Here is a 12353-nt window from a genome sequence, read left to right as displayed (position 1 = left end):
TTACGGTCCCTGGTTTCTTTATTTGAATATATATTGTAGCGACTTCAAAAATATTAACCTTTACATTTATAGATATATACATTTATTTCGTGGGTAAGCACCATCTTTTATAAATTGAATGACCTAGTCTACGCCTTCGCTACATTTACACAGGGTTAATTAATACAACTTATCTGACATTAAATAACATAGTAAATAAAGATCAACAATTCTAAACTTTTCACAATAATTAGAACGGGCTAACTTTCGATCTGTAGTGTAGTCACTACTCGACCCCTCAGCATAGAGATGTACTACGTTCAAGAGAGACTGAATGGCACTCCAAAAAGCTGTTCCCATCCTTTTCCGATCACATTCAGGCAACAAGCGGCGTTGGTGTGCGTTTCGAACAGCAACTGCCATATCTCGCACTTGTTTTGGGTCTCGTCGATGAAGTTGATCTCATAATTTTGATCTGTGACGCGTTCCACGCCTACCAAATTGCTTAAGGTCTGGCTGAGACTTAGTTCTGGGTGTATTGATTTATCCGGCATTTTGTTTGATAGCCATGGGAATTTGCCATTTCCTGATATATACAAATGTGACTCCGTGATTAGGAGCAGACAGGGTTCAAAGGTGTTCTTTTCTTGCTCAAAAATCCGCTGGCAGCTGGGAAGGAGGGAGCACATCCTAACGGGTTCGGATGCAATAGTCTGCAACTGATTGCTGAGGGTGATGGATGGTTGGTAAATCAGTTCGCACTGCTCTGGCAGAGGATTACCTTTAAAAAAAAAGTAATGTTTTGTACAAAAATTTACTGTGTGTACATTTTACTTACGTCGCAAGTAATGAAGTAAGCTGTCGGTCCTCAGTGTATCGTGCAACATCAACATAAATCCGACGCAATCCCTTAAGGCGAAGGACAATCCAAGTTTCCAGGGCAGCAGCTGAATCGCTACTAATCGATCAACCGACACACGTGCGACCTGCCGCAGCCACTTGGCGACATCGTCTTGCGGTAATGCAAACGACTCCATTAGATAGCACTTGCAGTTGGACATCACCACGAGTCCTTCAAACAAGACATGGGTCTGCTCGTTATATACGCGTCCCTTTGCCAACCACTTAAAATGCTCACCATCCTCTTTAAACTTTTCCTGGTATAAGTGGAGCTTTATACGATGATCAATATCATTAAAGTCGCTGTAGTTAAACTTGTAGGGCTGGGTACCCAAGACGCTACATTCCGACTCCAATAGCTTCTTTGAACTGGACATGAGCAGGTTAGTTGATTGAAATACCGATGCGAACGGTAGAAGGCTGACTTCCTCGGCTCTTTTCAAATTGCTATTTAAGTCCGCATCTGTGCTACTTAGTTGGCTATTTGCCGATTCAGTAAGCAGAGAACTTAAAAGATTATGAGGTGCATCGATGCCCGGATGCTCGTAGGTTGTACAAATGCTGTCGGTTACAGATCCTGACGAGCTGCTCTCTGTAAGCGGAACTTGGGACACAGCTCTTGAGGGAGCTGAAAGAGCTACGTCCTGGGCCTGCTCCGCCTGAGGCGGTTGCAACTCTCTTTCGATGAAGCTTTTAGATTTCACTATGTCATCGCGTATCGTGTCCAGATTCGGCAGCTGGGATATGCGGCGCTCTTCTGAAGTCTTACGACTGGCGCTCTGCACGTAGTTCTGATCAAGGACCTCTATGCTTGACTGGCTCGGATTGGAGATGATGTCCACATCACTTTCGTTCGCCCGAAACTCTAAATCACGATCCGTGTTAGAGCTACCCACCACGGATTGATTAGAGTCGAAAGAGCTCTGCGAGTTTGTAATTTTTGAGCAAGAACTGCTCTCGTTTAGCGAATTGGCGGAACCTGAAATGTTAATATATTAGTAAGTTCCTTTTATTATCAACATTATTTTTTAATGGAAGCAGCATTGCTTTTCTTTCTTTATAAAAGCATACAAAAATTATTGTTTTAATAAATTTGTCGGTTATTAGCAGGTCCTTTATAAAATGTTAATCTTCAGAAATTTAGGTCAATTAGGCTCATCAGAGCTCAATAAGCTAAAAATAAGTTTAAAGCGTTAAAAAGATCTGTTCTTCCAACAAGTATTTAGTTAGCTTTACTTCGCATCATGCCCAAATGCTGCTTCGCATTACAGAACAAAAAAGAAATTCAATTGATTTGTAAAATAAATAAGTATATAAATCGGAATATTAACTTTTTGTGGCTTGCATCAAACTCCTACGCTTGGGTGTGCCTTTAGCAGTTGTAAGCCTGTAGTTGGCCACTAAAGTATTAATATTTTTTACATCACAACAATGTTATTGTTGTTGGTTGGTGGGTGAGAGAAAAAGTCCAAAAAATACAATGTAATTATATGAAAGACAGATGCTTAGCCATGTTTGATTTATGTTCGCATGCAAAATAAATAAAAAAGAAATAAAAATGCAATTAATATACAGTAATGATGTTCAACACAAACTTAAAAACATTAACCAAACACAACAAAAACCAAAACAAATCTCAAATGGTTGAAACTAAATGAATGCTAATGGAGGCTATTAACTTAACTACAACAAAAAATGTAATAGAAATTTTTAATAACGTGATCAATAAAGCGAAATTAAACTGGCCAAGGACTTGCCAATGCTGTTGCTCTCTTCCTTTATTGCCGTCCCAATAGTTGTCTCTACAGAGATTTCCTCAACAATCATGGCGGGGGAAAGTTTGGGCTCTGCCGCATCGTTTCCAGAAGGTTTGGTCAAAGATGAGGACAATTCCGTCACTTCAGCCACATAGACACTGCGACAGTCTGGACAACGCAGGTCTAAGAAATTTTAAAATTAAATTAATGTATTCTTAATGGGTTACCTATTTTGTACCTTTTGTTCCATATCGCTTGCTTTTTTGCTCAATAGTAAATTGAGTTAGACAATTTACACAGCGATAGATGGAAATATTCATTTCGGTTAAATCACGCTGAGAGAGAATGTCTCGCAGTTTCTTTTCCAGTTCCTGATTAAGAACAAGAAGAAAACAAGATATTCGTAACCTGAGTTTGGCAATTCTCTATTTACCGACCTGGCACAATGTATTCTCCACACAATATATACGCTCCTGTTTATCCTTTCGAATCGTGTCAAAAATAATTCGCAAGGTATTGGACTTGACACGCTCGCATGACTCCAGAATTTTTAGACTCCATTTGGTTTTGGTCCTATTTAGTAATAAAATAAATAACATACAAATAAAGTTCCTTTTGTGCACATCTCCAATCATACCTTTCGGTTAGCGTGTCTTTTTCGCGTAAGAAATTCGATGATATGGTGAGAAACAACGCTTCGCTCGGCTTATGTTCATGATAAACTATGTAGGTTTCCTCGTCAGACTCGGCATCGGATACTAAAAAATACACTTAGACTTTAAAAAGCGGATTTCTAGCGTTTTCAAAAGAACTCACCCTGGTCCTCAATCTGACTAGCACTGGAGCTATTTGCATAGAGTCTCAAAAACTCCTCGTGCTTATCGGGTAACTGTTGCTCAGCCGACATTTTCCCGGTATTGTTAATGCTCTCGTATTTTGTTACTTCCCCTTCAGTGCAGGTCTCATAAAGAGTTTGCCCACTAGTATCGTTCGCATCCAACTTGATAGGGGTCAGCATGGTATCAAAGGTGGTATTTAACAAAACGTTGTTCGTGGGAGTGGAGCTAATGCTGATATACTCAGAATCTGCTTGAGGAACAAGTCTCGCTTTTGATGACCCTGAGAATTCCCCTAAGAACTCCTTGAACAGCTGACGAGCCTCGTTGCGTTCACGTTCAGTTGGTTGCGGCGATTCGACCCCTAGCATCAGCTCAGCATTGCCGGTCTTTAACCATTCATTGCCATAAGTAAGACGAAGTGTCTCGATTTGCTTTTTGGTCTCAAGGTGGGAAGAATCGGTTCCCTCTTCGGAGTCGGATTGGGGTTTTTGAGAAGAAACTGAGGCTGTTTCCGGCTCACTCTCAACATTCTCCTCTATATCCACTGTGCGGATCTTTTTCGATGGTATCCTTTTGCTAGATTGCGAGGCGTCTACTGCCATCGGCGGTTCTGCTTCCACTGGGTAATCCTTTCCCTTGACTGTCATCGAACGTTGGGAGCCAAAGCTGGAAAACTGGGAGCCATCGCTGGTATTTATGGAAGCACTAGAGCCATTAATGGACACAGACCTACTTCTGTGTTGGCGGTGGTTAAGCGAGCCTATGTAACGCCACTTCTGGGTGCCCGTCAGCACCTTCTCCGCCTTAGAAAGTGGCTCAAAGTCCAAAACAAACTTCCCCGACGCCGCGATCTTGCTCAGATACTGCGCTGTCGCCAGCCGATGTTTCGGATTGCAGGCAAGCGGATTGCCCTGCAGGTTCAATACGGTCAGGGTAAGCAAGGCACTTAGGGGGAGGAGTTGCGAATGCTCCAACAAGCAGTTATCTGACAGATCCAAGTTGCTCAAAGCATCCAGCTTTGCCACGTCCAGTAGCTCCTCTACGTAATTGTTGCTAATGTTGAGCAACTGCAGCCGCTTACAGGCCTCCATGTGAAACTGCGGAAGGTGCGTGAGGCAGTTGTAGCTCAGGTCCAGAGTTTTCAGGTGCGGTAGCCATTTGATGGAGGCAACGCTGGTAAGTTTGTTGTGCCGTAGATTTAAATGTTGAAGGTGCTGGGCAAACTCCAGGGCGGAGTCCACGCTGCGCAAACTATTGTAGCTAAAGTCGGCAGTCTGCAGTTCGTTCCACACAAAGCCGTTGGAGTTGTCACCGCCGCAGCGTATGATAATGTCGTCCACGCTAGTCAGGCTCCTCACGCAGATCAGGTGCTGCAGCTGAGCGCGCAGTGGTAGGATTCCCACCACCTGGCCGATGTTGATTTTGTTTACCTCGAGCCGCCGCAATGCTCGGAACTTCGCGATGTCGATGGCGCCCTCGAAATAGAGCTCACTGGGGAAGTAGGTCAGCCTCAGCAGCGAAGTCTTTTGCACAAAGTCGTGGACTAACTGCAGGTCGGGAAAGACACTGGACTTTGCGTTGATGGGCTTGACCACCTGGAAGGACTGATGCTGGTGGGACCCCGCGCAGGAACCAATCTCAATATCCGCGATCAGGGTGAAGGAGTCGTTCAGCGCCCTCAAGAGGGAACCTGTGGCGGAGAATTCGATGAAAGCGATAAGTGATTGAAATGGGAACCTTAACAACGCCCAGTCATCAGCCAATTGCCGCATGTTTAGTGTTTTGCGTTCTGCCTTTGTTCGGGATCGTTTGCCGTTGATTTTAGCTTTCTCACCTGATAACGTCAAGGTAAACTCGGAGCTCAATATTTTGTCGCCGTTCTGGCGGAGCAGGCTGGCCAGCTCTGTGATCTTCTGCGGATCCATCTTCTACAGCTGTTTTATCCCATGCGATAAATTCCTTGTTCTGAGTGACACTGCAGCGACTGTGAAATATTAGTTATTTGGCGGTGCCATAGAATCTCTTCAACCTGATTTCGAACTAAATTATTTTTTACATCAATATAAATTGTACCCAAATTTAGCTCTAAGCGACTTGTTTAAGACCCCATTATTAGCAAAAATGCGTTAGGCTCAACTCTATATTTGCAGCAGATCGACAATAACAAATCTCGAATGACATTACTACACTGCAGAAGTACCTTTGTTAACGCCCGTTTCACATTTACATACATTGGTGGTTTCGCTTGGATTAGTCAAACATCTAGAAACGTCAGCATTATTAGTCGTTCCCAAACTTATTTGATCACTTAAGGCGTAGAATGCAAAAATACTTTTGTTATGTCTCTTCTTCTTTATAATTGAACAATATCTCGGAAGCGCAGATATTTAGAGGTGGATGCGACAAATCGATTGGTTGTTTGCATTATCGATTTTTGCTTTACTCACTACTACTAAAAATTATATTATTCCCACCATTTTAAATACCTTTTGCTATTTATAGCCTGTTCAGATAGAGTGATTCTGCATCAACGAGCATCCGTTGAACGGATTGTTTTGCAGTTCCGAAAATGTATAGCCTCTTCCCATAGAGTCCATGCGTGTGAAACGGTTGGGATTTTTGACAAATGTGAAACTCGTGTTCCCACAGAGCTCCATCCAATAACAGCTGACCTAAGAGCAGTTGCTCAGCTCAACATTAGCGAAGGCGTTCTTCTAATCCTTTTGTAGAATATTACAATAAATAGATTAAGATAATAGTTAATAAACATATCAGAACATTTATAACATATCCCATAACGAGTATGCACACATATTGCTGACTGGGGGAGAGCCTAACCTCCCGTATCCCACACTCCGCTCTTACTACGCCTCTGTCTAGCCATTATTAAAAATGCAAATTTTTAAACAAAACCAAGTTTCTGCCGTTTTGGTAATTTATAGCAATTTTGGAACTTTATAGGAATACATAGTACACTTTTAATTAATATTAGTTATAATATACGATGTGCAGAACCAGAATATGAACCAGAATAGTCTTTGCTGCAAACATTGATGTTTTCGTACACGATCAGCTTACATTTTGGCCGAAAATTTCCCAGCGGAAAAGCGTTCGCAAACAGGTTGCTATGAGTGGGCCAAAATGTAAGCTGTTCGTGTACGAAAACATCAATGTTTGTCTGTCAGTCCGCCATCCAGAGTTGACGGACTTTTACGAGCTCCCTGATGTGATAGTTATAGGGTCTTCCCACAGAGCTCCATCCACCATCCGTTGAACGGATGGTCCGTAAGGTTTTGCCATTCCGAAAATTTCCCAGTTAGTTCGCCATCCAATTTGGACGAACTTTGACGGGCTCTTTTATGCGATAGTTAGGCGATGTTTTTTCGGTGCAAACCTGAATTTTTCTCGTTTGTGAAAATTGGGACGATGACTTAGAAGCCAAATCAAATCAATGCCGGGAAAAAATTAAAAACTGATTAAACTCATTGATTTTTAGTTATTGTTTAATTATTTGTAGTTCGTTGTTAACGGAAAATCATCATCATTCGCAAACAAAGCGTGGCCAAAACTTAAAATGTTCTGCAAACGAAAACATTTGGGTGTCACAGACAACCATTCCAACCAAATTTACCCGAATAGCAAATCTCGATGACACAGACATAATTTTTGACGGTTTCTAAATCTCCTGTACTTTGCCGGACGTTTTGATAAAATTAACCAACTTCCAAAAATTGATCAAAAATCTTAATACTACAATTTGTATATTTAATTCGGGTTTCAGTTAAACTTATGCTTTTTATAAAACCTCTCGAAAAAATTTGCTAAAACCGTCGGCAAACCGCCCAACCTGACAACTAGCTCGAACTTTAGGGGGATTCCCTAAACTGTTAAATTGCTGAATTGTTGAAAATTCAACAAAAAATTTCAGCAATTAAGGGAACGACCCAAAATGGTTCCTGTTGAATTTTCAAACAGCTGTTATTTGTTGAAAAATTTCACGGAACTTAAAGCATGTAAAATTTGATTTATTATTGCTAGTTACTCTCTAAAAGTGTTACCAAGGTAAAAAGAACCACAAATATGCTTTCTAAGTTGATTTTAAAATAAATAATGCGTACTGGTGATACTAAAATGTTACAGAGTTGCCACGACTTTTAAAAAAAGGTGACAACTCTGGCTTTTCAGCAATTCAACAAAATTTTCAGCAGCCCCGAGGCTGATGAATTGCTGAAATTTCTGAAAGTTGACTTTGTATGGAACAGCTGATTAACAGCTGACCAAAATTCAACAATTCAGCAATTCAACAGTTTAGGGAATCCCCCTTTTGAAATACCAAATTTTTGAGTAGTTATCGAAATGTTGTGTTAACGAATTATTTATTCAAAAGTACTTAGAAATGTAGTTAAAAACAAGAAAGAAAGCAGCTTCGGCCAGCCAAAGCTTTTATACCCTTGCAGATAAAATAAATACCTATAGTTTAATGCTCACTCGATCGGTGCAGTTCCAGGGATTACACATATATTATTGCCATTTAAGTTTTTAAGTTGTCAAAAATCAAAACGCCTTCTTCCTTAAAATTATATATTTCATTATTTCTATGGGAGCCTTAAGATATAGAGGTCCGATCCAGCTTGCTCCGACTTATGTACTACCTGCAAAAGAAAGAAGACTTTTGGGAAAGTTTCATCGCGATAGCTTTAAAACTGAGAGACTAGTTTGCATAGAAACGGACAGACGGACATGGCTAGATGGACTCGGCTATTGGTGCTGATCAAGAATACATGTACTTTATGTGGTCGGAAACGTCTCCTTCACTGCGTTGCAAACATCTGACTGAAATTATAATACCCTCTGCAAGGGTATAATAAAACTTATTTCTGGTAACAATTTCATGTTAAAATAAGAGAGAACGCTATAGTCGGGTTGGTGTCCCGACTATCTAAGGGTCAACTTCCGTTTAGCTCCAACCCCCGATTTCGTCCAAACTTTCAAAATCCACGTTATTTGGTGTCCTGATTATTGGAAAAATAGTCAAAGTTGGCGCAAATAACGGGATCATGGAAAATAACGGTAAAAACTGTTTTTCTTAAATATCTTCGAATATAATAGCTTAATCAAAAAGCTAGCTAGGAGAAATGAAAGCAATTAAATAAATGAGTATTTTATGTTTTATACATTGTTATGGTCTGCCAAAATAAAGAAAATAAACATATACGAAATCAAAACATACCAAACGACCGCGTACCTGGGTTAGAGATAGGGATGTCGAAAATATATCAAAATATCAATATATCGATATTTTTTACGAAAAAATAAATATTTTTATCGTGATATTTTTTTTCAATAATTATCATATATCATCGATTTTTTTTTTAACATTTTTTTGATAATTTTAAGTGGTCTCACTTTTCATCGGGACAAGAAAAAATACATATGTGAAAGATGAGCGCCGCTAAAATTTATTTTTCGGCAAGTGAAAATGCATAGCATAGCATTCAGAATTCGAGAAAAAAAAAGCGCTGGAAATAATTGACTTTAATATTATAAATAAAAGCAAAAGAAAGCCAAAATAAATATTGTTTTCTTTCATTTATTAAAATATATAAACTAAAAATTATAAAAATATAATTTAAGATCGTATGGGGGTTAATGTTTGGTGGTTATTGCTTATGCAGCTTAAAATTAAAAAAAAAAAATAATAAATCAAAAATATCAAAAATATCTGATATATAGATATTTTTTTTCTGATATATCAAATATCATTTTGATTTTTTGTTTAAATAAAAAATATCATCGATACGATATTTTTAAATATTTCGACATCCCTAGTTAGAGAGGAGCAACAGATGCCGATACTAGAGATGGCCTGGGAATGGAGAACTGGTTCCGGAGTCGTGCTGGTTCGCGGCGGAACTAGTAGAATAGTGGGCTCAAGATAGTTTTAAATTTCGGAAAACTCTCTCTCGAAAAGACAATTGAGCCGACTTACAAGAAGGGCAACTAAAGGGCAAATCAGAACCATCTAGAAGCTGAGGAAGTGTAGTCGTGTCTCTGGGAAAAAAATTCCAAAAGTGAGAGTGCAAGTTTAAGATAGAAAATATAAATTAAAGTGCTTTTGTGTTCGCAGCTTCCGGCGCCAAATTCGAAATCTGGGAGTCTGCGAGGAAGGGATTAAAACTGAGAGAAAACGATTGGGATTTTGATTATCGCCGCCCACATCTGGGTGGTTCCAGGTTTTTTTTTATTTTAAGTTTAGTTTTAAAGTTAATAAAACCACGAATATAGTCAAATATAACCACCCACTACAAACTACAAACTACAAATCTACTTCTACATAAATTAATATACCCATGTAACCCTATATATATTTATTATTTATTTATACTTATAACTATTTATTCATGTGTTGTGTAATCGTCCCTGTGGTACCCAGGTTAGGGAATTGTGATGGTAAATGAATGTTATTTATAAGCCTTTTTGTGAATTAAAGTGAGAACAGAAATGTGCGAGTAGAGTGTCAAAAATGGGGTGAGGTGACGCATAACAGACCCAGTAGCCAGTGTCGGGGAGTTGCTTGAAAGATGCAGCAGCTCGAGGAAGGGAGGGTATATTCCGAGGCCATCAACAGCAGGTCCGCAGTCCTTGTTCCCTTTCCTTTTTTAAGTAGTCATCAAGTCTGAAGAAAATAAATATTTACTGTGTGCCGACGGATCCAACTATCGTGGTCATACTCACACCCAAGAAATCCGATTGCTAGCCGGAATCCGATGGTTGGATCCCCGAAAATCAGTCGAGACATAACAACATTTTTTCTGTAAAACTAATAGTTTTCGTTAAAAACGCTAAATATTTTTTCGTTTGAAAATAAAAAACCGTTGAAGCACACTTGCGTCATTTTGCCCAATATATCGCTCGAAAGCTTCATGTTATATCGGTGTGTCAAAATTTATATCGATGTCTCTCGATGTATTAGCGACATTTATATCGATGTCTCTCGATGTACTAGCGATGATACTACCTAAGCACGAGAATGGCATTACATTTTTTAGGAAGAGCATATCTGTTCTCGTAGTTAAATATAACATTTAGAAAACAAAACAAAATACAAATTATACAACGGAAATAAAATATATTAACAAAAAATACATATAAATCATTTATAAAGTCGAAGGCAAACATTTTTTTAAACAAAAACCGCCGCGATTTACTTACTACTTACTACTTTACTACTTCCTTAAAAAGCTTATCCAGCTTTCATTCAGGCAAAGAGTATACATACATAGAGAGGACATCCCATATAAAAAAGTATGTCGTATGGCGGGTTCTAGCGGTGGAACCCGCAGTTTAACCGTAGAACCCGTACTGCTCGATTCTACTTGGAATCTTGTCGGCCGCGGCACTGTTTGCCATTTGGCCTAGTGGATAAGACATCTGACTACCAATCTAAGCGGTACGGGGATCGAATCCCGCTGTAGAATTTCGATTTTGAATCGTGTATACCTAGCTTAAGAGTATTTATTATTTTTTTTTGTGTTTTTGTATTGTTTTTTAGGAGCATTTTTAATTTGTTTTTTTTTTTTTTTCTATTTTGTAATTACTATTGATCAGGGACCGAAAATAACTGTTATTGTAAATTTTTCTTACAAAAAAAAATCACGCGCTTAGAGGGGTCAAAAAATTTGTTTAAATACACCACTATTTTTATTAGCCATTGTTGTTTACAAATCCGTAATTTTTATGAATAACAGTTATTCCCTTGACATATTTGAAAAAATGAAATACTTAAAAAAAACATGCTGACCATGTTTTATAAAACTTACTAAAAATTTATTGAAAAAGGCAACCGCGCATATTTTATAACTATTTATTATACCCGTTACTCGTAGAGTAAAAGGGTATATTGTATTCGTGCAAAAGTATGTAACAGCTAGAAGGAAGCGTTTCCGACCCCATAAAGTATATATATTCTTGATCAGGGTCACTAGCCGAGTGGATATAGCCATGTCCGTCTGTCCGTCTGTCCGTCTGTATGAACGCTGAGATCTCGGAAAATACAAAAGCTAGAAGGTTGAGATTTCCCACACATATTATTGGGCTTCCTACGCAGCGCAAGTTTATTTCAGATGAGTGCCACGCCCCCTCTAACGCCCACAATCGCCCACTAACGATTTTAAAATGTGTCTGGCGCACACACCTTTAAAGATTTTCGAGAAGTATAAATGCAATTTTGTTGTGTATATTTATACTTATCGAAATGTAAAAAACATTTTTCAAATCGGACCATTAATTAAAAAGTTATACGCAATCAAAAAAATATATATCCATCTCCCTCGCACTTCCTTTAGCCGAGTGACGGGTATGAGATAGTCGGGACACGAACCCGACTATAGCGTTCTCTCTTATTTTTAAAATTTATTTTGCCCATAAAATCGCCAAAAATCAAGTTTGAGTTTTATTTTTGATCACGACGAATAACTGTTATTTGTCAACTTTTATTATAAAACTCAAAAAATAACAGTTATTCTTTGAGTTTTTCTTTACAAATCAGAAAATAACTGTTAAAGTGTGATTTTTAAAATAAAACTTATAACAGTTATAAAACTTATAATAGTATTGATCATCAAAGGGTAACACTTTTAGTAAATAGATAGATCTTAAAAAAATATTAAATATATTACATATATTTTAGAAATTAGCTTTTGTAGCTTTAAAGCTTAATTAACTAAAATAATAAAATAAAATAAATATATTTCGAAAACGTCGAAAACGATATTAGAAAACGTCTGCCCTTTGCGGGGATCGAACACGCATCAACATCGCAGATCAACGCTTTAGCCAGCACGACCGTAGACCGAGTTGGATGTTATGGGCAGAAAAC

General features: G+C 38.6%; 1 protein-coding gene across 6 annotated transcripts; it reads right to left on the bottom strand.

The window, feature by feature from the left end:
• On the bottom strand, positions 1-5864 carry LOC108055255 (serine/threonine-protein kinase 11-interacting protein). 6 transcript variants are annotated; one of them, XM_070214595.1, is made up of 11 exons: positions 5676-5858; positions 5310-5459; positions 3453-5165; positions 3274-3394; positions 3074-3209; positions 2875-3007; positions 2637-2819; positions 2211-2279; positions 1118-1858; positions 818-1051; positions 1-760 (listed from the first exon to the last, which is right to left on the bottom strand). In XM_070214595.1, exons 2-11 carry the CDS (start codon positions 5398-5400, stop codon positions 300-302), a joined length of 3882 nt encoding a protein of 1293 aa, XP_070070696.1. In that variant the 5' UTR covers positions 5401-5459; positions 5676-5858; the 3' UTR covers positions 1-299. The 6 variants fall into 6 exon arrangements, with proteins under 6 accessions (XP_070070696.1, XP_016994039.2, XP_016994038.2 ...); XM_017138550.3 differs by having other exon boundaries at positions 818-1858; positions 5707-5864; XM_017138549.3 differs by having other exon boundaries at positions 818-1858.
• Positions 5865-12353: the final 6489 nt, after the last annotated feature.

The sequence above is a fragment of the Drosophila takahashii genome, chromosome 2L (genome assembly GCF_030179915.1).
Source record: "Drosophila takahashii strain IR98-3 E-12201 chromosome 2L, DtakHiC1v2, whole genome shotgun sequence".
In the NCBI taxonomy this organism is placed as follows: domain Eukaryota; kingdom Metazoa; phylum Arthropoda; class Insecta; order Diptera; family Drosophilidae; genus Drosophila; species Drosophila takahashii.
This window is presented reverse-complemented; position numbering and strand designations above follow the sequence as displayed.

What these genes read in the sequence shown, in the direction of transcription:
- LOC108055255 (XM_017138550.3), bottom strand. Translation starts at nt 5,400, where the DNA reads ATGGATCCGCAGAAGATCACAGAGCTGGCCAGCCTGCTCCGCCAGAAC. An exon ending in TAGTCAGATTGAGGACCAGG is followed by an intron (nt 3,395 to 3,452) that starts GTGAGTTCTTTT and finishes TGTATTTTTTAG; the next exon opens with TATCCGATGCCGAGTCTGAC. An exon ending in GGAAGAGAGCAACAGCATTG is followed by an intron (nt 2,280 to 2,636) that starts GCAAGTCCTTGG and finishes TTAATACTTTAG; the next exon opens with TGGCCAACTACAGGCTTACA.